The sequence below is a fragment of the Passer montanus genome, unplaced genomic scaffold, assembly GCF_014805655.1.
Source record: "Passer montanus isolate IOZ18808 unplaced genomic scaffold, ASM1480565v1 scaffold232, whole genome shotgun sequence".
In the NCBI taxonomy this organism is placed as follows: Eukaryota; Metazoa; Chordata; class Aves; order Passeriformes; family Passeridae; genus Passer; species Passer montanus.
In genome coordinates, this window is record NW_024366948.1 from 211,064 (window position 1) to 236,765 (window position 25,702).

The 25,702-nt window shown below is 45.1% G+C and overlaps 1 protein-coding gene across 1 annotated transcript; it reads right to left on the reverse strand.

Annotated features, from left to right (window-relative positions):
* Positions 1-3,263: 3,263 nt before the first annotated feature.
* On the reverse strand, positions 3,264-25,702 carry ZNF512 (zinc finger protein 512). Its single transcript, XM_039710807.1, has 14 exons — positions 25,610-25,702; positions 23,065-23,123; positions 21,602-21,810; positions 19,761-19,850; positions 16,078-16,161; positions 14,809-14,933; positions 14,345-14,431; positions 12,625-12,723; positions 12,084-12,251; positions 10,624-10,818; positions 9,870-9,971; positions 8,270-8,332; positions 7,605-7,703; positions 3,264-7,148 (listed from the first exon to the last, which is right to left on the reverse strand). Exons 1-14 carry the CDS (start codon positions 25,637-25,639, stop codon positions 6,828-6,830), a joined length of 1,731 nt encoding a protein of 576 aa, XP_039566741.1. The 5' UTR covers positions 25,640-25,702; the 3' UTR covers positions 3,264-6,827.

Genomic DNA, 25,702 nt, shown 5'->3' on the forward strand with positions numbered 1-25,702 from the left:
ACCTGGAGCCAGTGCACTGGGCTGGAGGTGCCCTCACTGCTTTGCCTGTGCTCCGCACAGCAGCAGTTCTGAGGCAGGGGTGAGGGCCAGGGTGGCTGGAGTCTGTCTTGAAAGATGGTATTTGGCACAGCATGGCAAGATGTTTTGATGAGGAAAGAGGTCAGCAGTAAGTAAGCCTGTTGTCTTTCAGGATATTCCCATTTTGATCACCAATGCAAACCATCTTTGAGGGGCTGCAAGGGCAATATATAGAAGTTATTTGGACCCTTTCATTTTATAATACTGAATTTCATCTGCCGTTTCATCTCCCAGCCACTCAGTATTCTAAGATGCTTTAGCACTTCTTCATGGCTACCTTTTATTTTTTACTGCTCCATGTAATCTTCAAACCTGACATTAGACCCTCCCCATTTACTTCCTGTGTCATGAAGAAAACATTTTGAACAGTCCAGTGTTAATGTAGATCCCTGCAGGATTCCCCCAGTGTCCTCACTCCCCTGAAAATGCCAAATGTCTCCTCCAAATGATCCCTCTAGCCCTTAACAAGACAACCATCCTGTTTAATGCATGGCAGTCTTGCTTTTTAAAGAGGTCCGGGACCTTGTAAAATGTTTTTGGAAATTCCAGTTGCAGCTGCAGCAAAATCAGATTGAAGATATTTAATTCTGAGGTTCCCAGCACAGGTAGGACCTGGAGCTGATGGGGTGAGACCACAGAGCTGCTCCAGGGCTGGAGCCCCTCTGCTCGGGAGCCAGGCTGGGAGAGCTGGGAGTGCTCAGTCTGGGAAAGAGAAGGATCCAGAGAGATCCCTCCAGTGCCTACAAGAATGATGGGGACTGACTGTTTAGTAGGGCCTGATGCAACAGAACAAGGAGCAATGGTTTAAACTGAAGGAGAGCCAATTTAGATTAGATGTAAGGAAGTTTTCACAATGACTGTGGCCAGACACACATACAGGCTGCCCAGAGAGGTGGTGAGTGTCCCTATGTTGCAGTAAAACATATGGGATCCAGTTTCTTCATGCAGAAAAAGTCCATTCTTTATTTACAAAGCTTATGTTTATAGGAAATATTAGAAGTTACTCTGTTAGACTTAATTGGCTAACAATACACTAATATTTAGTTTATTGTTGGTAAATGACAAGGGTGTATGTTTGTTAAATCTCTCTATTTTTGGTTAGTTCACTTTTTTTTTTTGTTTTTATGGGACAGATTTCTTGTTTATTACAAGTGCAAACAGTTTTCTAACTAGAATAGTTTGTTGTGCTAACTGCTTTCATTGTTATGATTTTTTATATGGGAAGTTACAAGCTAACTGCTAGCTTAGCTAGACGAGTAGGGCCTAAACTATATTTTATAAGGTCCTTTATTAATACTATCTTTACCTGTATGCAACATCCCATCCTTGGAAACATTCAAGATCAGGCTGGATGGGGTTCTGAGCAACCTGATCTTGTAGAAGACAATCTTGCTCATGGCAGGGCCTTGGCCTGGTTGACATTTAAAATTGTCATTTAAAGTTGACATTTGAAGTTGACATTTAAACCTTCCAACCAAAAGCGTTCCATGATTCCATGTGTGGAAAAGTCTTCTTTGAGGTTTACCTCTTTACCAAGTACTTAAATCAGACAAAGTCTGTCTGCCATTCACATCCTTCCTCTGCATATGAGCCCCCTCCTTCCTGCAGCCCTTACTGCTGCATGGGCTGATCTCTGGTTCCCATGAGATGAAGGACCTGCCCACAAAAAACAGCACCACAGGTGCCACCCATCCTGGCCACCACCACCTGGCACCACGGGTGCCACCTGTCCCGGCCACCACCACCTGGCACCACGGGTGCCACCCATCCTGGCCACCACCATCTGGCACCATGGGTGCTACCTTCCTGGCCCGGGGCAGCTCTGCCTGCCAGGGCAGTGCCTGGGCTGTGGCCAAGGGCAGGTGAGGGACCAGCCCACGCTGAGGGGCACAGAGGGCCAAGAGCCTCCTTGGCCATGGGGAAGAAAACTGACAGCACTGGCTGTGATTTTCCTAAGATTTAATTTGGGTCTGCTTCCCCAGGAATCACTGGGACCATGTCTCTGGTTCTGGTCATTCTATGGTCCGGTGCAGGCTGTGTCTGAATAACTACCTGGCTTTTCTTACCTGCTTCTGAAGAAAGACAGAGGCTTGCTTCTGAAATGCAACTGCACTTTTGGAAAACAGAAGCCTCTGATTTAGAAGATCTTTGAGCCTAGCTCAGATGGGTTTTTGGACCCAATACAGCATGCATAAAAGAGGACACTGTGCTAATTAATGTCTCAGCAGAGCTGTCCAATATAGCCACCAACCCTCCAATCTCACTCTCATTCCACTATATTTTAATAAGAAGATTGACCTACTTAATTTTGAAGGCAGCTGGCTTTCAGAGTCAAGCAACACTTGAAGAAATAATATCACGTTTAGTGCTGGCTTCATTACTAGCATCAGTCCCACAGCATCCCAGGATGACCCTGGGATTAACCTGCACTTGCCAGGAAGGTCACCGAGCAAGCAGCTAGGACCAGACTGCTCCAGAAGCTGGTCCCAGGCTATGGCTCTGCTCCCAAAATACCTGCAGTGGTACAGGGAAACGTGATCTAGAGGTAATGTCACTCCAAGGAAAGTGAAGCAGCAGAAGAGCTGGCCTGGCACAGGTGTGGTATCCTTACCAATAGAGAAATGACAAACTAATGGGATGTACCCCAACCTGACAGTGATAGAGTTAACGACTGCAATGATTTCATTCTCACCCACCACACTCAGCACCAGACTGTTCCATACAAGCAGGAATGACAGACTGCACTGGATATCTCTGTGTGAAGTGCACCCCGTCACAGCTTCCTCTCAACAGAACAGCTCCATTTTTTTGCAACATTATTAAATGGCATTATTGAAAGAGTTTAAACCTTACAGCTACTGCATTGCATAACATGCAGGGAAGGATGGTAAGTGATCTCATAAAAATTACTGAATTATTAATGACATTTAACAAATCTTGGAACAATGGGGAAATCCTTAAGGATTAAGAAAAACCAAAACAACTGAACAACTCCCACACCAAAATATATTCTCTCTCCTCCAAAAAAAACCCCAAACCCTCCAGGCCCCCAAAGCAAAACTCAAGTGTGCTAGTACTTAAAAAAAGACAAACTGTGTGATGAGTGTAAGTACAGCTTAGTCTGTCTCCCAGACACACCAACAACTGACATCAAAGGGCATCACAATTAAGACCCACCAACGTGGTTTCACAGAGATGAGTTTTCTGTAAATTATTCTTTAATTAATTACAAGTCTGTTTTGGTAAAAGTAGCTGTTGACATCATAAATTTTTTCTAAGGCCTTGTTCTTGGCCCCACATGTTATACAAGCATCAGTGGAAAACATTAAATGCTTGATATTAAATAATTGTAAATAAGGATTTGTCCTAGAGAATCCCATACTCTGCAACTATTTGACATCTTTATCAAGAATGTTAATGAAATTATATAACAATTGCAAAGAGAATCCGTATATTAAACCCAAGCTTTCTGGAAAAGTTACTGTACAAAACATAGTTATTAAGGTATCTGCTAGAGTAGTTCTGTGAAATATACCATGATGTTTCAGAATGTGTTCATCATGTGCTATCTGGCTTTAAACCTTGTTGAATTTCTAGAAACAAAAGAAATGAATCCTCAGAGGCATTTGCAGAACAACTAAAAAATGTGCTTAAGAGGGTAAAAGTGAATATTAACAGTGTAGTGAGGGCGTTGAGGACAAAAAGAAGTAGGTGAGAGCAGAGAAAGGTCATCATTGTATCTTACATAAACCAGACTGTTACAGAATACTGCAGCTGGTTCCTGGTTCATGCCTCTGGACTTAAAAAGTGAAAAATGCACCAATTGATATACAACATGTCAGCAAAGAACAATGCACAACAGAAAAAAAAAGAAAAACCTGTTTTGACTGAGACTAGCAAGCCTCTTTACAGCAAATTATATATGGAGTTAATTATGACTACAAATATGCAGGAAGAAATTTCGGATACCCTAAAGCTATTTCAGTTACCAGGACTCAGCAGTATGGGATACAGAGGCTGAAATAAAACAAGTTTCAATGAGAAGACACAGCGTTTTTAGTACAATGAACCACTTTAACAAGTATTGAGTGAGTAGCCAGTTTCTTTTGTCACTTCTGATTTCTTCAAAACTGGATCTCTTCCTAAACATGTACTTGCTCAAGTAGAATTGGCAACAGCAAGGACCAGTTAGCTGGGGCAGTGGGCAGCGTTCCTCCAGGGCCTGTTGCCCATCTGAGCTGCTTGGTGCAATTGATTTGCTGGAAGAGAGGGATGTCATCCTGAAAAACCTGGGGAATCCATGGATGGAAAGCAGCCTGGGGGACAAGGTCCTAGGGATAACAAAACTGGGATAACACAACCTGGCCACGTGCACTGGCAGCCCAGAAACCACCAGTGTCTGGGGCTGCCTCTCCAGCAGTGTGCAGAGCAGGCAAGGGAAGAGATTCTGCCTCTCTGCTGAAGGCCCTGCCCTCAGAGCAGCGAGCACAGCTGCCTTGGCCCCACTGCAGCAGGATGCAGGTGCTCCAGGACAGATCTCTCTCCTCACAAGCACTGTACTGGCAGCAGTGCCACCACTTCATACCAGCTTGAGCCAATCCCGCAAACAATCTGCTGTTGTGCTGATGGACAGGACTGGAGAATGCTTTTTTCCATGTGCTGTGTTATGTGGGGAGCACGTTACTGAAGTAACTACAAAACCCAAGTGGTCATAAAGGATTCATGCCTAGAGAGCAGGTCTAGTTAGTAAATCATACATGACAGGAAACAGGACTCTAGACTGAAAACCACTATGAAAAACCTTCTTTAATTCCTGGGTTTATTGTACTGAGTGGGAATGCAGTGAACGTTTGCTCCAAGTACAGTGCTGTGGAGTTCTGAAGAGAAACCACGAAGACAGCTGAACAGCACCAGAGCATGCAGGGCAACCCTGCAGCAGGACAGCCCTGCACAGGCTGGGGTGTGCTGGGGGAGGAGGGATGGCACCAAAAGCACCACACAGCAAACAGACAAGAAACCACATTCTCACACTGGTGACATTTTATTTTGTTGTCTTCTGATCTTGCCCATCTCACTGCAGACTCTACATGCCCTGCAAAGTCTACATGTCTGTTTTCAGCACAGCACCTGCAAGCGCAGCAGTACCTGGTTCCAAAGGCAATTCTGGAGACCACCTTGGCCCTACAGTATTCCCCCCATCAGGAACAATGTGATTATGCTGGTACTAACACACATGTACAAACGTGCCTGTTCCCCACTGCAATGCCTTCCCTGGGAATTTCAGCACCAGCAATTTTGTCAGACAGTGCAAATTTTACAATTTTCTAGTATGGTGGGTCTTTGGATAACAAAGTCTGGAGAACCATTCTTTGAAGAATAGGACTGCCTGTGCTGCTGCTTCCTGCTAGCTTCTATGACATCTGCTGCATTCAGACACTGAACAGGTTGCCCAGGGAGGCTGTGGATGCCCCAACTCTGACAGTGTTCAAAGCCAGGCTGGATAAATAAGGCCTTGAGCAACCTGGTCTAGTGGGACATGTCCCTCGTGGCAGCAGGGGGTGAGACTAAATGATCTTTAAGGTCCATTTCAATCCCTTAACATTCTATGATTTATAGAGACAGGAAGATATTATTCCTTATGATCCAGAGACAATGCCAACACATGTCTTAAAATAGTGACCCCTCTTCTTTTAACCTTTTCTACACAGGGAAGCCACTGCTAATACACCTCATTTGCACAGAGAGGCGATACTGAAAAGAAACAGGTTATGTAAGACAATGAAGGGCATATCTGCAGAACAGGGGAAAAAGACATTGTGGGAGCACTGGCATGACAAAGAACCACATGCTGGCAAGGCTGCTTTGTGGAACCTGGTCCCAGCACTAGCAGGCTGCTCATGTAGGGATGCACTGTCTTGCAGTATGTCTCCCAGGTGAGCATGGAACAGGTGGGTTTCAGAGGGCACACAAGGGCCATCTCAGTACATCAGTTACCGAGATCTCTAAAAGGCTGGTGAATCTCCAAAGAGCTTGAGAGCATTCAGTTGTTGCAGCACTGGAAGACTTTCTACACATGTTTAATGTTCAGCATTACAGGAGACAGATGCCAGGGGAACAGTGGGTTCCTGACAAGGGTAATAATGACCTTCCATCCCTTTCAAGTCTGGTGCTGAGCCTAAACACCAGGGTATGAAATAGAGCCTTGTGCAACAGGATACAGCAAATACTGAGAAGGTCTCTTTTGTGGCAGCCTTGCTGACAACAGACAGGAGAGTGACAGGGGAAGCCAGAGTCTTTGCATTCTGCACAGCAGTTCCCATGTTTAGTTTGGGTGCATTCTGTGCAAGAAAGGATTTCCCCGTTGAAGAGACCTAAACATTGTGCCAGTCAGTCCCTTTTGAGAAGAACTGTAAAAAAGAACCCTGATCTCACACATCAGAGGAAGATGACAAAACAGACACTCGCTGTACTGGAAATCACTAAACAAGCAACTAGTATGACCAAGCTGAGACTGCAACCAGAGCAGGAATCACACTGGGTACACACTGTGAGTGCCACTGTCCAAAGGAACTCCACTGGCAGAAGCAGCCTCTGCACCACAGCTTTAGTTTGAATTCCTCACAACTGACCAGGTGCAGAACTTTCAGTATGGAAGTCACCCGCAGAACTGAGTCACAGTCCCAAAGACATTCAGTTGCTAATATTAGTGCTGTGGGTTGTGAGCCTGACAGAAGTGAAAAGCTTTAGGACTACTCCTTCTCATCTTCTAGGGATTTACTTCGGCCTCGCTTGCGGCTGGTTTTTGGAACTTCAGCTCTCTGTGCAACTTGGGGTGCTCCTTCCTCACTGCTTGCACTCTCGTTGTCTGCCCGTTGTGGACAACCTCTCTTACTTCTTGTTTTTTCAGCTCCAACAGCGGGGAGCTTCTTGGCAGCCAGGGTGCCAGCTCTCTTCTTTTTGCCCCTGGTCAAAGGACGTTTCTTACGTTGTTTCTTCTGCTCTTCCCTTTGGCGAATTTTCATTAGCTTCTCAAAGCTTTTGGTTGTTGTTGTATTCACATCAAACCAGTCCTGCAGGTTTAGAAGGCAACAGGTTGGTAATGATCATGGTGGAATCACCAAATAAAGCCTACCCGGGCTTACAATATAGCTGCCTTGTGGGACAAGCTTTCCCTGAAAGGTAAGATCTGGAAAGGCAACTGCCTAACAACGCTCTGTTCTTTGATGTGCCTCCTTAGGTGTCACTCTGTCTCAGAGGATTCAGATTTGATTTGACATTTGCCTAGTTAAAGGCACAGGAAATGCTGCAGAGCTGAACAGAGCAGCAGCAGCTTGGGACAAGGCATGTGACATGACACAACACTTACTCCTCAGACTAACACATAAGACCAGCTAAGTTTAATGACCCTGTTCCCAACAGTGAGCAAGGAAAAAGTAAAACATGGCACACATCCAGCATTTTCTTCTTAAGACACTCTCCCCACTTCCAATATCCTGGGGTTTGAGGTTCCACTCTGCCTGCCTTACCTCAGCGTGCACAGAGTTGATGTGATACTTGACCCCACTCTCTGAAATGAACTCCTTCTCACACAGGAGACACTTGTATTTACCAGCCACAAAGTCTCCCTGGCATCAAAACAAAAAAAACAAACAAAATTTCATCAAGAGTTGCTGGACCACGAGGCTGATAAACCTATATATTTAATTTAAATCTTGCTCAGATAGAACTCAGATAGCAATAAAACCTAGAAGCTCTCATCCATCCATCCGTCTCATCTCTCATAGCAGACAGCTTTAGCTACAGCAGCACTAACACGAGTCAGCAGTTGTGCCCACGAAGCACAGGACTGCCCTCTGAGATGCCATAAGGTCTCCAGCAGTGCACCTGGAAAAACTGCTCTTGTAGCTGTGAACCTACAGGTAGAACTGCTGTGTCATTAAAAGGAATGCCAGTAAGGTGCTTTCTCCTGCTTTCAAACATTGTTTCCAATGGCAACACCCTTAGCACACAGGGGAGCACCCAAACTGGGGGCTGGAATAAGGTGATCTTTAAGAGCCCCTCCAACCCAAACTATTCCATGAATTCACGAATTTGTGAGGATCTCAGATCAGCAGGTGGCAGGACAAGAGCTTGAACAAAGGGTTATCAGAGGGACAGGGACAGTAGGGCTATTAAGAGGAAAGTTACCAACCAAGGTACATGTGCCAAGGTGAGACTTGAGTCCTGAGACACTGCCATACACAGATTCACAACCCTGAAACAGTAAAAAAAAAAAAACAAATGTGAAAAACATGCTAGCAAGAAATCCCTTCTTCCTGGACAATAAAGCATTATTATGTCTGGAGGCCAATCCAAAAGTGCAAAAGAGAGGTAGACGGAGGCAGATACCAATCCTCTACAGCCGGAAAGCTTCTGGTAAAAAGACCATTAGAAAAGTAGCTTAGTATTTATATTTCCACTTTCTGAGCACACTTGGACATAAAAAAAACTCCTGTGACAGTTAGTCTCATACTCTATCAACAGCCTGACTAAAATGTCAATTTGCTTTCTGCCTGAAGTGCAACAGAGAAAAAATTCAAGCAGAGCACATGGGGCAGGTACAAGACACTTCTCCCTCCTGCATTGCTCATGTCTAGTGGCACACAGCAGGAGCACAGCATCCAAGAGCCCTGATCTCAGCTAAAGAGAAGCTTTAGAGGCTTGGCCCGTGGGGATCTTCAGGCATCAGTCCTGGGGTACCACACTGTGCTCAGCCTTTAGCCCAGGTCCCAGAACAGGATGCAGGAGCAAGACATGCTGCTGGGTCACTGGCTGGTGACACAGGACAGCTGCTTTCTGCACACAGCTCCACAGACAACATGGGGCTGCAATTCTGATCTTGAAAATGATGCTAGCCTGAATAGTGGGGAGAGAGTGCTGGGGGTGGGGTAGGGGAAAGGGCAGAGGGAAGGCACCATCTATACACCAAACCTAGAGGGCAGCTGCCACTGATCGTTGGCTCTCTGACAGCATGTATCATGTGGAGATGTCCACCACCTCCATCAGTGGGGCTATTTTTTCCCACTGGATCTGACTGGTGATTGTTGTAAGGCATTGTGGGTAATTAAGCTTTTCAATGCAAGGGGTCCAAGAGAGCCAGAGAGGGACTCTGGACAAGGACCTGGAATGACAGGACAAGGGGCAATAGCTTCCCACTGCCAGAGGGCAGGACTAGATGGGATACTGGGAAGGAATTCTTCCCTGTCAGGGTGCTGAGACCCTGGTACAGGTTGCCCAGAGAAGCTGTGGCTGCCCCATGCTGGAAATGCTCAAGGCCAGGTTGAAAAGGGCTTAAAGCGGGTCTAGTGCAATGAAGAAAACTTAAGTGCTGTGCCAGACAAAGTCTCTTTACTCTTGTATTTCCAACTCGGCTCCTTCCTTCTATGAATAGATTTAGATAGAAAGGCAGAGACCTGTCATTTTTCCGCTATTCAAACCTCCAAACTCACCAACTGCCCACCTGGATGAGCAAACTGTACTAGCCTGACACCAAGTTACTGGCTCTCAAGTGTTCACACACATTCCCAAAAGGATCATCCCCAGGGCACTTTGATGCAAGAGACAAAAGGAGCATCCCCAGACATCTCCAAGACTAAACAGGGCCTTGATTACACTAAATAACCATATTGAGATGGAGCAGGATTTGTCTCCCACAGAGAGACCAACTGCAGTTTCAGGGTTGTGGGAAGCTGTTGGCTCATACAGACCTGAAATCTATCCCCTCATGGGCTTCAGAAACAGTTAAGGGTTACCTGATTTGGGCAGTGGACTCTTCGGTACATCTTTATTTCCGTTTTCCATTTGCACAGCACATCTTGACTAAATGTGGGCAGTCCAGGACGAGTGTATTTCAGCTGAGACAAAGATGGAATCGAGAGCTGGAGGTAATGTTGGCTACACAGAATTCCTCTTCTAGGCTGAGACAGAAGTGCTATCTCTTCTCCTACTCTAAGAGGCAAACTCCCAATAATCAATGGTCTCTTGTCTCACCAACTCTCTAGAAACACAACTGAATTTGGAAAACTGCCACAATATCAGAATCTGAAACCTCCCATTGCCTTGACTACAAAAAATTCCTCTAAATGTCCTTACCCCGCTGAAATCCATTGTTTTCCCTTGGCTTTCACTCACAGCCTAAAGGACACTGCTGGAAATTCTGAAGTCTAAAGCACTGTGAAATAGCACAGTATGCATCAGAGACTGGAAGGATTGCTGGGGCCTTACAGCATGGCAGGAGTGATCTGAGCCCTATCATAGCCCATGCTCCTTGTACCCCCTGGGAATTCCAACAATAGGACTCTACAGTCATTACAGCATGCCTGAACAAAACACTGCACCACAGCAACTGCTGCTGCAGAAATACGGTGTGAGAAAGAGACAGCAGAACCCAATCCTCCACTCAACACACCTTTCAATGTGCCATAAACATGTGGCAGGGGTCAGTACAACTCATTAGATGTGGAGGTATAAACTTGAACCCTATAGAGTATTTTTAAGGCCTCGTACCTTCCGGTCATCTGGAATCAAGTCCTGCAGGACTTTTCTTTTGGGCCACTCTTTGGCCAGCTCCTCTCCTGCTAGCTCATGGAGATAGTAGATTGCCACCTTTGCAGATCTCCTCTGAACTCTGCCTGTGTCGTTTTGCTCCCGTTTCATTTCTTTCAGGTTCTCTGTTCTTCTCTCCTCATGGAGGAAAGTGACCTGCAATGAAGGCCCAAAAAGGTGAGCCTCTTTCACTACTTCCTATTTCAGTTACACTAAATACTGTAAATAAATGTTTTGCCAAACCCCTCATAAATAGGCTGCATCAGCTATGGTTTACTGTTGCGGTGTCTTGCCATGGTGTGCCTCAGTTTTCCTGGTCCCTCCCCTGAAGTTTCCTTCCCCAGGTGGTATGTCAATCACCTCTCCTTTCCCCCCCCCTTGACCCCTGCAGGGCACTGTCTATCAAACCAGAGGAGCATTGAGTGATTGGCAGGTTCAAAGGATGCTCTCCACCCCCCAGGGGGGGCCTTTGGCCCATCCAGGTGTCCCTCTCACCTGAGACCCCCACCCCGAATACCTGGTTGGTGGTCCCTGTTTTCCCTCCCCTCCCCTCCCCTCCTTAAAAGCACGAGCACACCATGCGCTGGGGGTTCTGGTGGAGCTGTTACTGCATTCAGATGCCAGATCCAGAACTCTGGATTAAAAACTCTGGATTAAACCCTCTATCAGGACCGACTCCTTCTTCACCATCGCCTTAAAAAGTTTCTCCAGCACAGGGAGGCCTGAGGAGTGACCCTCGTTTACCAACAAGCTCCAGCCGCAAGCACTGGAGCTCGGGATATGCCTGGACTTGTCCCCACGTGCTCATAGCGAGCCAGAGCATCTCTGGGGTGCAAAACACCACAGGTGCCGCTATTTGGTTCAGCAGCAGGAACCAGGCAAGTCAAGGCAGTCCTGTTCAGTAATATTGGTATAATCCAATAGTTTACTGTCACAGACACAGCACAGAAGTGCATCCCACTGGTGAGACAGACCTCCAGAACTGCTCATAGGGATCACAGCAGTGAGGCTCAAGCAGAGAGCTTCATGCAGTTGCTAGTCTTGAAAAGTATTCCATCATTCACTGTAAAACCCTAATCGACAACAAGACTGCCTGTTCTGCTCCAATGGTGAGTATTTTAATAGCAAAGGAAAGCATCTCACAAGTTATGTTAGAATCACCCTTTCATGGAGCAAAAGTCAGGTCATTTACTGCTGAGATGCTGATTTACTATTAAAAACTTCATCCTAGTCACAGACAAGCAACAGCTCCTGCTAGAAGGAAACTATCAAGGACAAAATAACCCAGGGGCAGGAAAAATGCAAACATTTGTGGTCTATAAATTACCCAACAAAGTAGCAGACAAAAGCCAACACGTGTCACAAGGCTGAGTGGCTGAAGTCCCATCCCAGTCCCCAATACCACTGGAGGGTGCACTCACTGGCCCGTGCTTTGATCGGAGGTGGTAGACAAGTCCTGCCTTTGATCTGTACGCTTTTCCACAGTGATGGCACTTCATAGCCATTTTCTCCAGCTCAGAAGCAGCCTTCCCACATTTTTTAATGTGATATAGGTATCCCATTATGCTGGTGAAGCTCCCTGTGCAGCCCTGTCAACATAAAAGAGAAATACATGGAAGAAAACCATTCTTCAAGGGATTACACCCCCGGTGTGAACAGGATCCACAGTTTGCTGACCAAAGTGCTAGCACTTATCATGACAGAGCAGAGACAGGCAGGCAGAAAACTTTAATGTCAGTCTATTCGGACAGATGAAATCTGCAACAAAGAATTGGCATTGAAATGATTATTAAAGGTCTCTTTTAACCCAAACCATTCTATGATTCCATGCTACTCTGCCTTAAAAGCATAGTTAAGATCTTGAAACAAATCGTGCATCAGAGCACACTCAACAGCACTCTCATGTTTCATATTTATGCATAAAACGCTGCTGTTTAATTGACACTGCACAATGCAGCTTACCTCCCTTGTACACTTTAATTTTCCCATTCGCTTCAAAACCTTCCGAAGGCGGTCTCGCTCAAGCTGCTCATCCAATTCTTCTCCCTCCTTCACAACTGGCTAAAGCACAGCACAAAGATGAATGAAAAACACAGGATGCTCAGCATTTACAGTTCTCCCCACAGGGAATTCACTACTCACACTGGGGCAGGAAAGCTTCTAAAATAATTTAATCTCTGCAACTTAACAATTTTACAGACATGTATTTACTATAATTATGATTTCTGTATCACTGCTGGTTTTGGCTGGGGTGACAGCTGGTATGGGGCTGTGTTTTGGATCTGTGCTGAGAACTGGGTTGATAGCTCAGAGATGGTTTTGCTGTTGCTGAGCAGCCCCTGCACAGCGCTAAGGACTTTTCTTATGCTGCTCCACCAGAGTGGCTCGGGGGTACACGAGCAGCTGGGAGAGGACATATCTGAGACAGCCAACCCCAACTAACCATGAGGATAATGCAGAGCATACTGCTAGCCACAACTGACCACGAGGATACTGCAGAGCACACACTATCATGCTCAGCATGTAAACCTGGGGGAAGGAGGAGGAAGGGGGTAGACATTCATCTGCTGTACCAAGCTGACACTTTGTGTGATGGAGCCCTGTGGTCCTGGAGATGCCTGGACCTTCCTGCCAAAGTGGTGAATGAATTCCTTTTGCTTTGCTTGTGCGCTTTATCTATTGAACTGTCTTTATCTCAACCCATGACTTTTGTCACTTTGATTCTCTCCCCCATCCTGTGGGTGAGGGACAGAGTGAAGGGCTGCATGGGGCTTGGCTGCTGACTGGGGTTAAACCAAAGAGGAATTATCTTTAAAAGGAGTGAACTGACAGAAAATGATGCATCTTAAACATTTACCGGTCCTACTGTTTCCACTCAGCCTGACTAATGTGAAGCAGATTGCTTGTAACAGTTACTCATCTGTGCAAAACTACAGCTCAAGTCTCTTATTCTCTGTCTTGTGGTTATTGTATATTATTTCCTACTTTACACCTAGACTGAGTAAAAAGATAGAACTCAGTGACATACCTAATCTTCAGGGCCAGAATGTGATCCCTGGCCTGCAAAATTTACTAACAGAGCTGTAGGTTCAGAAACTGCAGTACTGGGAATCATGAAAAAAAATTCAGAGTGAATTATCTGAACTTTGCACAAACTTCCAAAAGACCTTTTCAAAAGTTCTAATTCTTCACAACTAGAGCAGGAGACGTTGCCTTCTTTAAAGTAAGAGCAAAGAAGAAAAGCAGATTATAGTATTAGTACTAATCTAGTGTTAGATTAGTATTTTTACAGTAAAGAGAGAGGAGAACTAATTGCTGCTTCTACTATGTTACCTCAAATCTAATCTGCTCCGGATGAAGAAAAACCACCTCCTTTCTAGCAAAGGACTGAAATTGCAGCCTAATATTTTTCCTTCTGATTGGGAATGCTTTTTATGTGTGACTTCTCACCAGCCTAAACAGAAATTCATCCTTCTTTCTACGACGTTGCATGCCTACCATCTCTGGTAACATTCTACTGTTTTCCAGATGTCAAGTCTAACTGGAAAAATAATAGTTCAACTAGATTTGAACATCTAAAACACTCGAAAAAAGCACTCCATGTTCCGTGTCTGTGTGTAGCAGGAAAGGACCAAAGCCTGTTCTGCCTGTAGGAGCTTCAGATGCACAGCAGCTGTATTACCTGATTGTTATGGTCTGCCATGACATGGTATTTCATCCCTGCTAGAGACTTCAGCTGCTTCCCACAGTGATGACACGTGAACATTTCCTAGAAATAAACAAGGACGTGGTGCATTTAACTGTAAATTAACCAAAGCAGTGGAAAACTCTTTGGGGGAAAGAAGCAGGAGAGCAGAAAAATTTATTTGGGCCTGGTAACTCTCTTCAAAGAACCGAATTTATGGAGTCTAAAATCTAGTAGTGGAACAATGAAATAACTACACCTCTGTTCACTAACCTAAGCCTCCAGCAAAAGGCTGGGCAAGAAGCACCAATCGCTGTTCTTACAGATGTATAAAGGACTCTTGCTTAGGGACATGGTGATGAGATGAAACTGGTTTTAAATACTACACAAAACAGGCAGGTATTTCTATCAGTAAGCTGAAGAGGAGTAAAGAAACCATTGCTCATCTCTCGTGTTCTTACCTTCCTGCAATTCATCATATGTTTCTTCAGTCCTTCTACAGTCTTCCTCACCACAGCCCGGCACGTGGGACAGGTAACTCGGCCTTTGTCCTGAATCTCTAAAAACCACTGCTCTTCCATACTACCTGTCAAAACACAATGTTTAGAACCCAAGTGCTAACATAACATCTTTGTTTTTTTTTCCTCTTTTGATGTGCGCAGTGAACTCTAAAAAGAAACAGATCACATGCTACCAAACTTGTGTCCAGCTGCACTTCAACACGTGCAGCTTGTTTACAGCTTCAGGTATGGAATGCCACAAGACACACATCACTCACTTTCAAGGAGAATTTACAAACACCCTTTGACCTACCATTTCTCTTGTAAGGTATGTTCTTCTACCTGACCAGTGGACATTTTTTCCTCTGTTAATTTCTGTTGCACAATTACTTTAGCATGCTGAGTAAACTTTTCTTTTGGCCGAAGTGTCTTCATAATAAAAGCAGTCACAGACCACCAGGGCAAGTTACTCAACAGCCAGGGAAAAGCACCCTGTGTGGCCTGGTTTTCAGTTTCTGGCCTCTTTGTGAAATCCCAAGCAGAAGTTTGGCATAATCCACAAGAATTATAAATTACTGAAATGGGTTCTGGGAAGAAAAGTGGTTTAGCAGCCATCTGCCTGAATTCTTACCATAACAAAATCCACAGCCTCTCCTCTTTTCCCAATAATAACAGGCCCAGGCTGTCCCTCTCCTGGGGAAAAGTTTGTGAATCAAACAGCACTTGGCAGAAAACTGGGGTGTTTAATGAGTGCTGTGATTTACAAACACCAAGTTATTCCACTCACTGAATGAAGGCTAATTTTATTTTTCTAGGACAGATTGCTTGGGTCTCTGGTTCCCAGAAAAGGTGATCTGGCAGCAACAGCTATGGAGTTTTTCCTGCAAACCTATTCTGCTGAGTAAAAACTATACATATTTTAATGAGTTTTAATAATGCAACTATTTTAACAGGCTTTTGTTCAGTTCAAAAACTGATTCCTCCTTTCCTGTTACATTATGCAATAGCAAGAGCATGTGGAATTACACTCAGGCAGTGTGCAGTCCTTTCAGTCCTACTCTGCAGTACTGACACAGTGCCAGGACAGCAGCCAGCTCCAACTTGTCAACGGTATAGTGAACTACCGAATGAAAACACCAGAAGCACAGCTGTTGCTCAGATTCAAATACTAGAACCACATTTATCTTTTATCTGCTTTGTGAACAATTCTTAGCTACTGCCTCTTCTTACCTGCATCATAGGTTTCTGGCTCTTTCTGAACACACTGGCGTTTTGTTCTGGAGTTTTGTTTTGATCCAGTTTGCTGTTTTTTCCCTGTTATAACACAAACAAGACAAGCCAGAAGACTCAGTTCTGCTACCTTTGTAACAATAAAAACCAGATTTTTTTTGCTAGAAAGCTGCTATTTAGTCTGCTGTTATCTCAAAGTTATTCAGAAATGTTCAATGCTTTTTTTTAAAGCCACGTCAAGATTATGTTTCCTACTCCCTTTCAAGATCTATTTATAGTGGCAGGCATTAGTCCCACCCAAATAGTTTTAAGTTCTATGGTTCTTCATACTCAAAGCTCAGGGGATGGGAACTCTTCACACTGACACATCCTCTGTGCAAAGTTTGGCTGAGTCCATCTGATGACAACCATGGGGAGTCTCATTGCTCTACTCATTCCAGTCTTCTTTAGACCAAAAAACTTAATTGTTTCAGTATGGGTTATGCTGTTTGCTCTCGTCTCCCTGACCTCTTCAGTTGTCCCACACATTTCCTGAACTGCTGTGCCTGCTCCTGGAAATAGCACTCCATGGTGACCCTGCATTACAGCAAAAGAATTACTTCACAAGTCTAATTACTTCACAGAGTCTACATTCCTCCTCAAAGCTCTCAGTCTAACATCTGCCTTCTTAAAAAAAACCACAATGACACTGCTAGTCCCCAGTCAGCTTTTGCTCTGCTATGGATCTTGAATCCTCTTCTGAAGCACTGACTCCTGGGAGGCTGCTCCTTGTTTTTCAGCTGCAACAGTGTTTCTTCCCAAACAATATCATCATTTATTTTACACTGTTCTTTGTTCCATTTTAAAATTGTTTCTCTGTTGTCAAGACCACTTTCACTTTTAGCCTTTTCTCCAGTACACTTGCTGTCACGTTCAGCTCTGTGCTGTCTACATACTTCCAAGTCCTTGGTGACAGAAGCAATAGTCAGAATTGAATACAGGGACATTCCACAAGCCATCTTTCTATACTCCTATTTCATCAGGCTAGTAACCTCATTGTAGAAGGCTATCAGGTTGATTTGAGCGTGATTGGCCCTGCATGAATCCATGTTGATTACTCCAAATCCCCATCTTGTCCTTCATGTGTTTGGAAATGCTCTCCAGGATGATTCTCTCCATCAGCTTCCCAGGGACTGAGGTGAGGTAGACTGGCCTGTAGTTCCCCAGATCTTCCTTCTTTCTGTCCTTGAAGATACAAGTGGTATTTTCTCTCTTTCAGCCTCCAGGAACCTCTGCCAGTTGCCACGACCTTTCAAAGATAATCAAGAGTGGCCTCACAATGACATCAGCCAGCTCTCAGCACTCAGTGCAACCCATCAGGCCCCATGGGACCTAGAATCATAAATTGTTAGGTTGGAAAAGCCCTCCAAGATCATCAAGTCAAACAGTTCCCCCAGCGCTGCCAAGGCCACTGCTAACCCATGTCCCCAAGTGCCACATACACACGCCTTTCAAATCCCTCCAGGAATGGGGACTCCATCACTGCTCTGGGCAGCTGTGCCAAGGCTGGACAGTTCTACTGGGGCAAAAAATTGCTCCCAGTATCACGTCTAAACCTAGTGCAATTTGAGGCCATTTCCCCTTGTCCTGTCACTTCCATGGAAGCAGAGCCTGACCCCTCCCGTCAGGGAGTTGTGCAGAGTCACAAGGTCCCTCCTGAGCCTCCTTTTCTCCAGGCTGAGCCCCTTGGCAGCTCCCTCAGCCTCTGCTGGGGCTCCATTCCCTTCCCAGCTCCCTCAGCCTCTGCTGGGCTGGGGCTCCATTCCCTTCCCAGCTCCCTCAGCCTCTCCTGGGGCTCCATTCCCTTCCCAGCTCCTTTCCCTTCCCTGGACATGCTCCAGCCCCTCCAGGTCTCTCCTGGCAGGAGGGGCCCAGAGCTGCCCCCAGCACTGGAGGTGCCCCAGCAGTGCCAGCACAGGGGACGGGCACTGCCCTGGCCCTGCTGCCACCCCAGAGCTGGCACAGCCCAGAGGCCACTGGCTGGACTCTTTCTCACCTGGGCACACCTGGGCTTGTGTTGAGCCACTCTTAACCAACACTCACAGGGCTTTTTCCAGCTCCTCTGCCCCAGCCTGGAGTGCTTCATGGGGTTACAGTCACCCCAGGGCAGGGCCTGGCACTTGGCCTTGTTGACCCTCACACTGTTGGCCTTGGCCCATCATTCCAGCCTCTCCTGTTTCCTCTGCAGAGCCTTCCTGCTCTCCAGCAGATCCACATCCTAATCCACTTGGTGTCATCTGTGAACTTACTGAAGGTGCTCTCAGTCCCCTCATCTAGAGCATCAATAAAGATATTAAACTACACTGGCCAAACACTGGGGAAGACAACTGGTGACCGGCCCCAGAAGGATGTCACTCCATGCCCCATGGCTCTGTGGGCCCAGACATGCAGCCAATTTTCCACCCAGCAAAGAGTGCACCTGTCCAAGCCATGAGCGTCCAGTTTCTCCAGAAGAATGACATGGGAAATGGTGTCAAAAAGGCTCCACCAAAGTCCAGGTAAATAACATTCACAGCCTTTCTCTCATCCCTTAAGTGCATCACCTTGTCATACAAGGACATCAGATAAGTCAGGCAGTACCTGCCATTCTGCCTGGGCCTGATCACCATCTTGTCCTCCACCCACCCCATGACAGTACCCAAGATAATCTGCTTCACGACCTTCCATGGCACCAAGGCCAGAGCCACATGCATGTTTGTGGTTTCCCAGATCCTCCTTCTGAGCCTTACTGCAGAGGGGTGTCACACAGGCTAACTTCCAGTCCTCTCAGACCTTTCTACTTAACCAAGACTACCAAGGCAAATGATTGGGTAAATCCAGTTTACGTGCTCTAACCTTGACCTCTTTCACTGAGTGAAGGGCTTCCTTTCTCCAGACTTCCCCTCTGTCTGGTCTCAGGCTCCTGGGATTCCCAAAGGATTCCTTTAACTGATAGAGGCACAGAAAACATTGAGTACCTCAGCCTTTTCTGTGTCCTTTGTCACCAGCTCTCCTGCTTTGAGGAGCAGCGCACTCACAGCTTCCCTGATCTTCCCTTTGCTGTTCATGTATTTGTAGAATCCTTTCTTGTTGCTGTTCACAACCCTTGCCAGATTCAATTCCAGGCTGCCTTTGGCTTTCCTAACCTCATCCTTGCAAGACTGGACAGCAAATGTACACTACTGTGTCACCTGCTCCTGCTTTCACCACTTGTACACCTTCCTTTGCACCTAATCACTGATTGACAAACCTCCTGAAGGAATGAAAGGCCTCTGATGTCACACATTTCTCCCCATGGTCTTTGTGGCAATAAAAAAGTGCTTGGGTTTGATTTCCTCTTAATAAACCTATATTGCTATTATCAGCTACTCAATCTCCAGATGTTTACAAGCAATGTGTCTAATTATTTAGTCTATAATCCTTTGGGAAACTGAAATTATGCTGACCTATACTTCCCATAATTCCCTTCCTCCCTCCCATATAATACTTCTAAGACTGAAATTAGATCACCTCCCACTGATTAAGCAGACACTAGTCAATGGCTTCCTAGAACAAAACATTCAGAATCAGAAACAGAGTTTGAAGACTCCAAAATATGTCATTTGGGCAGACACGTTGAAGTACTTGTAGGCTTGTAATTAGGAATTACAAGTTATTTGTATTACCCGAAATCTTCTGCTTCTTCTTGGGAGAGTCTTTAACATCTTTGCCTTCCCTTTGCTCAGATTTCCTCTTGCCTTTCAAGAGTACTTCTCCTGATAAGTAAGAACAGATATGTTCAGTCTCAGTATTCAGTCTGGATAACGGCTTTGAGTCTACTGCTGCCTCATCTTAACCTTATATTCAATACCTAGTAAAAAAAAAAAAAAAAAAAAAAAAGGAGTTTTTGTGAGACACCTGGACACCAGTGAACCAGACACAGCCTTTTCATTCAGCAACATTTAGGCACCCCATGGCCCATAATACTGTGATACAGTAGATATGGAAGAAACGGTGGCACAGCATGGCCTGGAAAAATAATCCTCAGCAAAAGAGTCAGAAAGTGCTAGGTTATGTGATAAAAACCTCACCTGAACTCACACAAAAAGGAGCATACAGAAACTCGTAACTCATTATCATGCCTGCCCTGAGTATTTCCAAGCCTATCAAAGTCTTGTCTCTATGACTACAGATGAGCACAGAAGCACAATGGTAGGCAGGGAACACCAATTATAGACTTAAAGAAACAGGCAGCTTCCTCCTGGGTCTGTCCCAGGAGACCCACAAGGATAAGTCAGTGGGAATCCCTCTATGAAAGCCCCTTTGGAAGGGGGGAACAGTGAGAAGGGAGAGCATGGTGTTACTGCCTAGGGTTATGTAGCACCTGGCATCCGAGTGGAGAACAAGTCAGGAGTACACAAGACTAGGATGATCAGGAGTGGTATCAAAGGGAGGGAAAGGGACAGAATTACCCAATTTGGGGTTGATCAAGTGGGGGAAACTAGAAGTATAAGAGGATAGCAAAGAACACCTGCTTGTAAATAGGTGACTGGTCAGTATACAAATCTTGTCATGTCTGACACCAAGCAGGGTCTGTGAGTATGAGCCTGTCTGTAAGGAGGTCTTCACCTGCCCCCTGCATGGCTCTGCAGGCCTCAGGGGCCAGTGTATCCATGGCCCAGCAACTGAGGAGACTGGGATCCAAATGTCAAGCACTGAGCAGATTGAGTGTATAAGGATGGAGGCTGTTGGTGCTGTTTGTGTGTATGCTGATCTGCCTGGCACCTGTTCATCTATCTTGTAGGTCTGTGTTTTTTCCTACAGCAATACTCAGTCTGGCTAGTTACTGCACTTGGGGTTGTGCAGCTACAGCAATCTCACTTCTATCAAGCTACCGAATTTGCCTCCCCCCACAACAGAATAGAATACAGATCCTGACTTAAAGGTAAGAACAAAGTGCTTTAAAGAATGAAGTTTTGACTCTCTGCCACACAAGAAGTTTGGAAAACAGCTCCTAGGCCAGGAAATATGAATGTTCCTGCAACAACCTAAGACCCAAACCAGACCCATTCCAAATCAGAAAATTATAACTGACAAATGTGAGAAAATAAAGACATCCTTAAAAAAATAATAATCTACCAACCAAAAAAGCTGTATCTAATCCCAAATACTACTGAATGGTCCCCTTTGCCACGTCTTTAGTGTTGATGGTTCTATTTTTAAAGCTCTTGAAGCTTATTTGCGATATGATTGGTGTAACTCCTATCTCTTCTACAGATAGAACTGAGTTCAGGTACAGAATGATTACTTTAATAGACAAGTGACTCAAAAGGAACTATGCACAATGTCAGAGAACTGTACCCGTATTTGTGCAGTGGCAAAAGTTCATTTCCTCTAATACATGAGCAGCACTAGCAAGCTTGTAATTTTTGGCGGAATTGAAGCATGTCTTTCATGAGCAAACTAACCTCTCACTGAAGAACCAGAGAGAAAATCAGTTTTGCCTTAGAACAGCAGTGATAAATACCTTTTTTTTCTGAAGATTTGTTCACACTGTTTTTCATTCCTCTCATTTCCAACCAGTAAGCAGGCCTGCGAATGGTCCGCTTGCTCCTGGGCTCTGCACTCCCATTCACTGGGCCCTTTGGGGAGGCAGAGGAAATGTTGGTGACTGGGTCCTCAGAGTCACTGTTCACTCCTATAAAAGCAGCTTCCACCTCCTCAAGTTGCTTAGACCTGGAAAACATCAAGTCGAATTCCTGTGTGTACACATGCATACTAGTACACAATCACAATAAACTTGACAGACAACATTCTTCTCATCTTCCCAAGTATTCTAAAAACTAATATCACAGTTCACTGAATCTCCTGAGTTTTGGGAACTGTAAAGTGCCAGCAAGATAAAATGTCCTCAGTGCTGTTTTTCAGTACATTTTTTTGATAATGACATTAGTGAGATCTCAAGAGGAACAGAAAAAAATATTCTTCCTACCTGAAACTTTGAACTTTAGAAGCAGGAGCAAGTGAATCTTAATTTAAAAATATGCACTTATCCTTGGAAATATTTTTATATTTCTGCAGCCCATCATTACAAAATAGACATTTCCCATTTCCAAAGGGCAAGATCTCCTTCAGTCTCTACTCCCAGAATCAGAGCTGGCACTACACAATTAAAGATTTCATGCCAGTAAGAATTTTAACTAGCGACGCTTTCAGCAACGAAGACAACCTTCCAATATATCCTACAAATCACACTACATTAAGACTACTTTAGATTAATCAGCAGCACTGAATTTTTTTTCCTAGAGATCAGAGGGAACTTTGCTTCACTGTTCCAAGGTATTTCTCTCAGGCCTTGAAATGCCCAGACATCTATATTCCTGTACACGACAGCCAACTGAATCAGGTGTCAAAGAAACACAGAGTATCTATTCTCTGGGCAAATACCATTTATGCAAAGAGGAAAGAAAGGGAACACAAACATTTTGCAATGTATCCCATTGCTACTACAATTACCAACTGAAATAAGTAGATCACTCGAGTGATGACTGTGATGGCCATTCTGTCAATACTCTGAGCTGTGGAGCTCACCTTTAATACATCAGTCCAGGAATTAATAAGGAGGGGACACGGATGGCAACAGGTCAGGTCATTACATACTATGTTTCAGGAGCTACTGTAGAAGCATGGGGAGAGGTTTTCTCAAATTAAAGTCTTTAAGTTGCAATCACACCCAAAATACATACATTTCGGAGCACCATTTGGTCTTGGACTTAAAATATTTATCTTCACAATGCTAAAATCCTTAAAAAAATAAATGAAAGCTAATACATACTGAAGTGTGAGAAAAGCACTTCTCCTATAAACCAGTAAGTGAAGTCAGCTGAGACTCTCAACACATTAATTAAAATTGTTGCAGCTCTTAAAATTCAGAATAGTCTCAGCTTTTTTCTTGTGTTCAATCAAACTAGACAAAAAACACTCACATACTTTTTATTTCCCAAGGACTTCTTGAGTTTCTGCTGTCTGTGATGTCCAGTCCTGGTGCCCTAAAAAGGCAGAACAATTCACATTAGCAGCATCATTTGTTTTCTTTTAGCATGTTTCACTATGCAGCCAAGCACAATCACGTGCACATCACTCTGTGGATGTGCATACACCACCCTTTTCAAAAATAAATCACTGTTTCCTGCAACTGGAAGTGCTTAACCTTTCCAACTCCAGCTAAACTGGACTGGAATCAAACCAGGGATGAGCCCCTCCACACCCCCCATATGAAAGCTCTCCCCTACAATGGGATGTGATGGAGTATTCTTTGTCTCCAATACATTCACCCATATATGTCTTCTGCCTATTCTTTTATCACTTGATGACAAATATTTCAGATACTAATTTGCTAGCTTTTATACAGTACTTATTTTTCCTTAATGAAGTACTTCTTCCATTTACCCTGCCAAGAACCTTGTTTCTAGTCTCCTTCATGCCCACATTTTTATCTTGCTTTATCACACCCCATCAGCTGCCCAGATGTTCATTTTATCCACACCACAGAATCCTTTTTCCTATTTAACAAAGATTTTTTGTCACTTATCACTTGCTGTGCTCCTATTAAGACATGTAATTAAACACATCTTTGTAAAAGTATGTGTACAAGATAGCTGAACAACTCATTTGCTGTAGGTTGCTCCTAGTGCCTGAACAATCACGTACCACCACCTTCTTTCAAATACTAATAATGACTGAATGCCATTCTTCATTAGAAAACTCAGGACAAAACCAGTAGTTATACAGACTAGAAAATAAAAATCACTGCCCAGCAGAAGTATAAAGAATACCAAAACTGTAACCTAGGGAACAAAGATAGTATTTTGTCATAAACAGGAACCAGCTAAGAAACTGGAAGAACCAAAAAAACCCCAACAACAACCAAAACAAACAAACAAAAAACCAAAACCAAAACACAACCTGAAAAAAAACCCCAAAAAATCCAATGAAACAAAACAAAACAAAAAAAACACGTACAAAAAAAAACAAACAGAGGAAAAAATAAATGATGGTTAAATTACCTATCTTCTTCATAGAAAAATGTGATGCACACTATCAGCAGTGAGAGACACCCCAAGCACCAGTTAAGTTCAGTAGCAGGAACTAATACCAACGCATGAATGATTAAACTGTGCCTTTTCTTTCCAGCGCCAGTCTCCTCATGGAAATGCTAGGGAAGCAGCACGAGAAAATTCACAACTGCTTGATCAGTGACTTCACAATCAAATCTTGCCTCCTTGGAAGTAAAGTCAACTGAATGTTTCGTGTTTACATTATTTACACCCAAACAGTAACGTCAACAGCACTGTCTGGGAAATCTCCACATGAGAAATGTGTAGCAACCTCACTGAGAAGCAGCCAGAAAAAAATCAGGGCTATGAAGTTATAATGATAAAAACAAATAAACAGGCAGGAACAGTCTGCTGCAATTCACTGGTTTAATCTAGGATTAGAAGAACTGAAATGACAAACATGGTATGTGTATCAAGATTCATGGGGTTTTCATAACTAAAAAATTTTGCAGAAGAGTAAAGATTACTATGAAGAACTTCGGTGGCAATTAAGGATCTGCAATAAAAAAGGAGAGTGAAAATGATCTGTCAGGCTTTCGCTTCTGACAAGTTAATAGCAGTTATAAAGGAAACATCTATAGAAACTGGTGTTAAAGTTCTGCGTGTTTTTTCATTTATACACTTTACTTCCTACTTAAAAAACAGAGACCTAATGTATTCAGGAATGTCCAACGGCTGGACATACGGAAAACAGAAAAAGAACCTTCCTTGCACAGGTGAGAAAAAGTGAAACAGCAGCCCAGAGCCTGAAAAGATGGGGAGCAGTGAATTCTGTCTGCCCGTGGACTGCGGGCCATTACAGTGAGCTGGAACACGGGCTGGAGACAGCATCCAGCCGGCAAGACGGTGCAGAAGCACAGCACCGAAACTCCCCGAGGAGAGGAGCTGGAACGGAAAGTGGAGGTGATGAAAGTGCCAGCAGGGACACCGGGCATCCTGCGGGCCCCGACTGTCCACGAGAGGAGCGGGAGGGCTCAGTACCCTTTGGCGAACTCCTGTCCCAGCTCCGCGTTCTCTTTCCTACCCGCACATTCCATCAGCTAGGTCCTCCTGCAACGAAGGCATTTCGGACAAAGCGCACACCCCCGGCGCCAGCAGCGCCCCGCTCAGGCTTCCCGCCCTGCTCCGGGTCGAATAGAACCGGGCCAGGCCCGAGGCCTCGGAGGACAACCTGGCCTTCGGGCAGAGAGAGGCGGCTCCCGCCGCTGCTCCCCGGGAGCCCCGAGCAACCCCGCTCGCCGCCCGCTCAGGGCCGCTCACCGCGCCGGGCCAGGCCGCACAGCCCCACCGGCGGTCCGGGGAAACCGGCTCGCTCCCGCGATCGCGACGTCGGAGCCCATCTCGCGGTGACCCGCGGACCAGCCAAGCTCTCCGGGGCAGCCACCGGTAGCATCAGTGAAAAGACTGCGGGCACTCACCGAGCCGCCGCCACCACTATCGCCCCGCATGGTGCCGGTGCCGGTGCCGCCGCCACGTCAGCGCCACGCCGGCCCGCACGGTCCCGCCCGCCG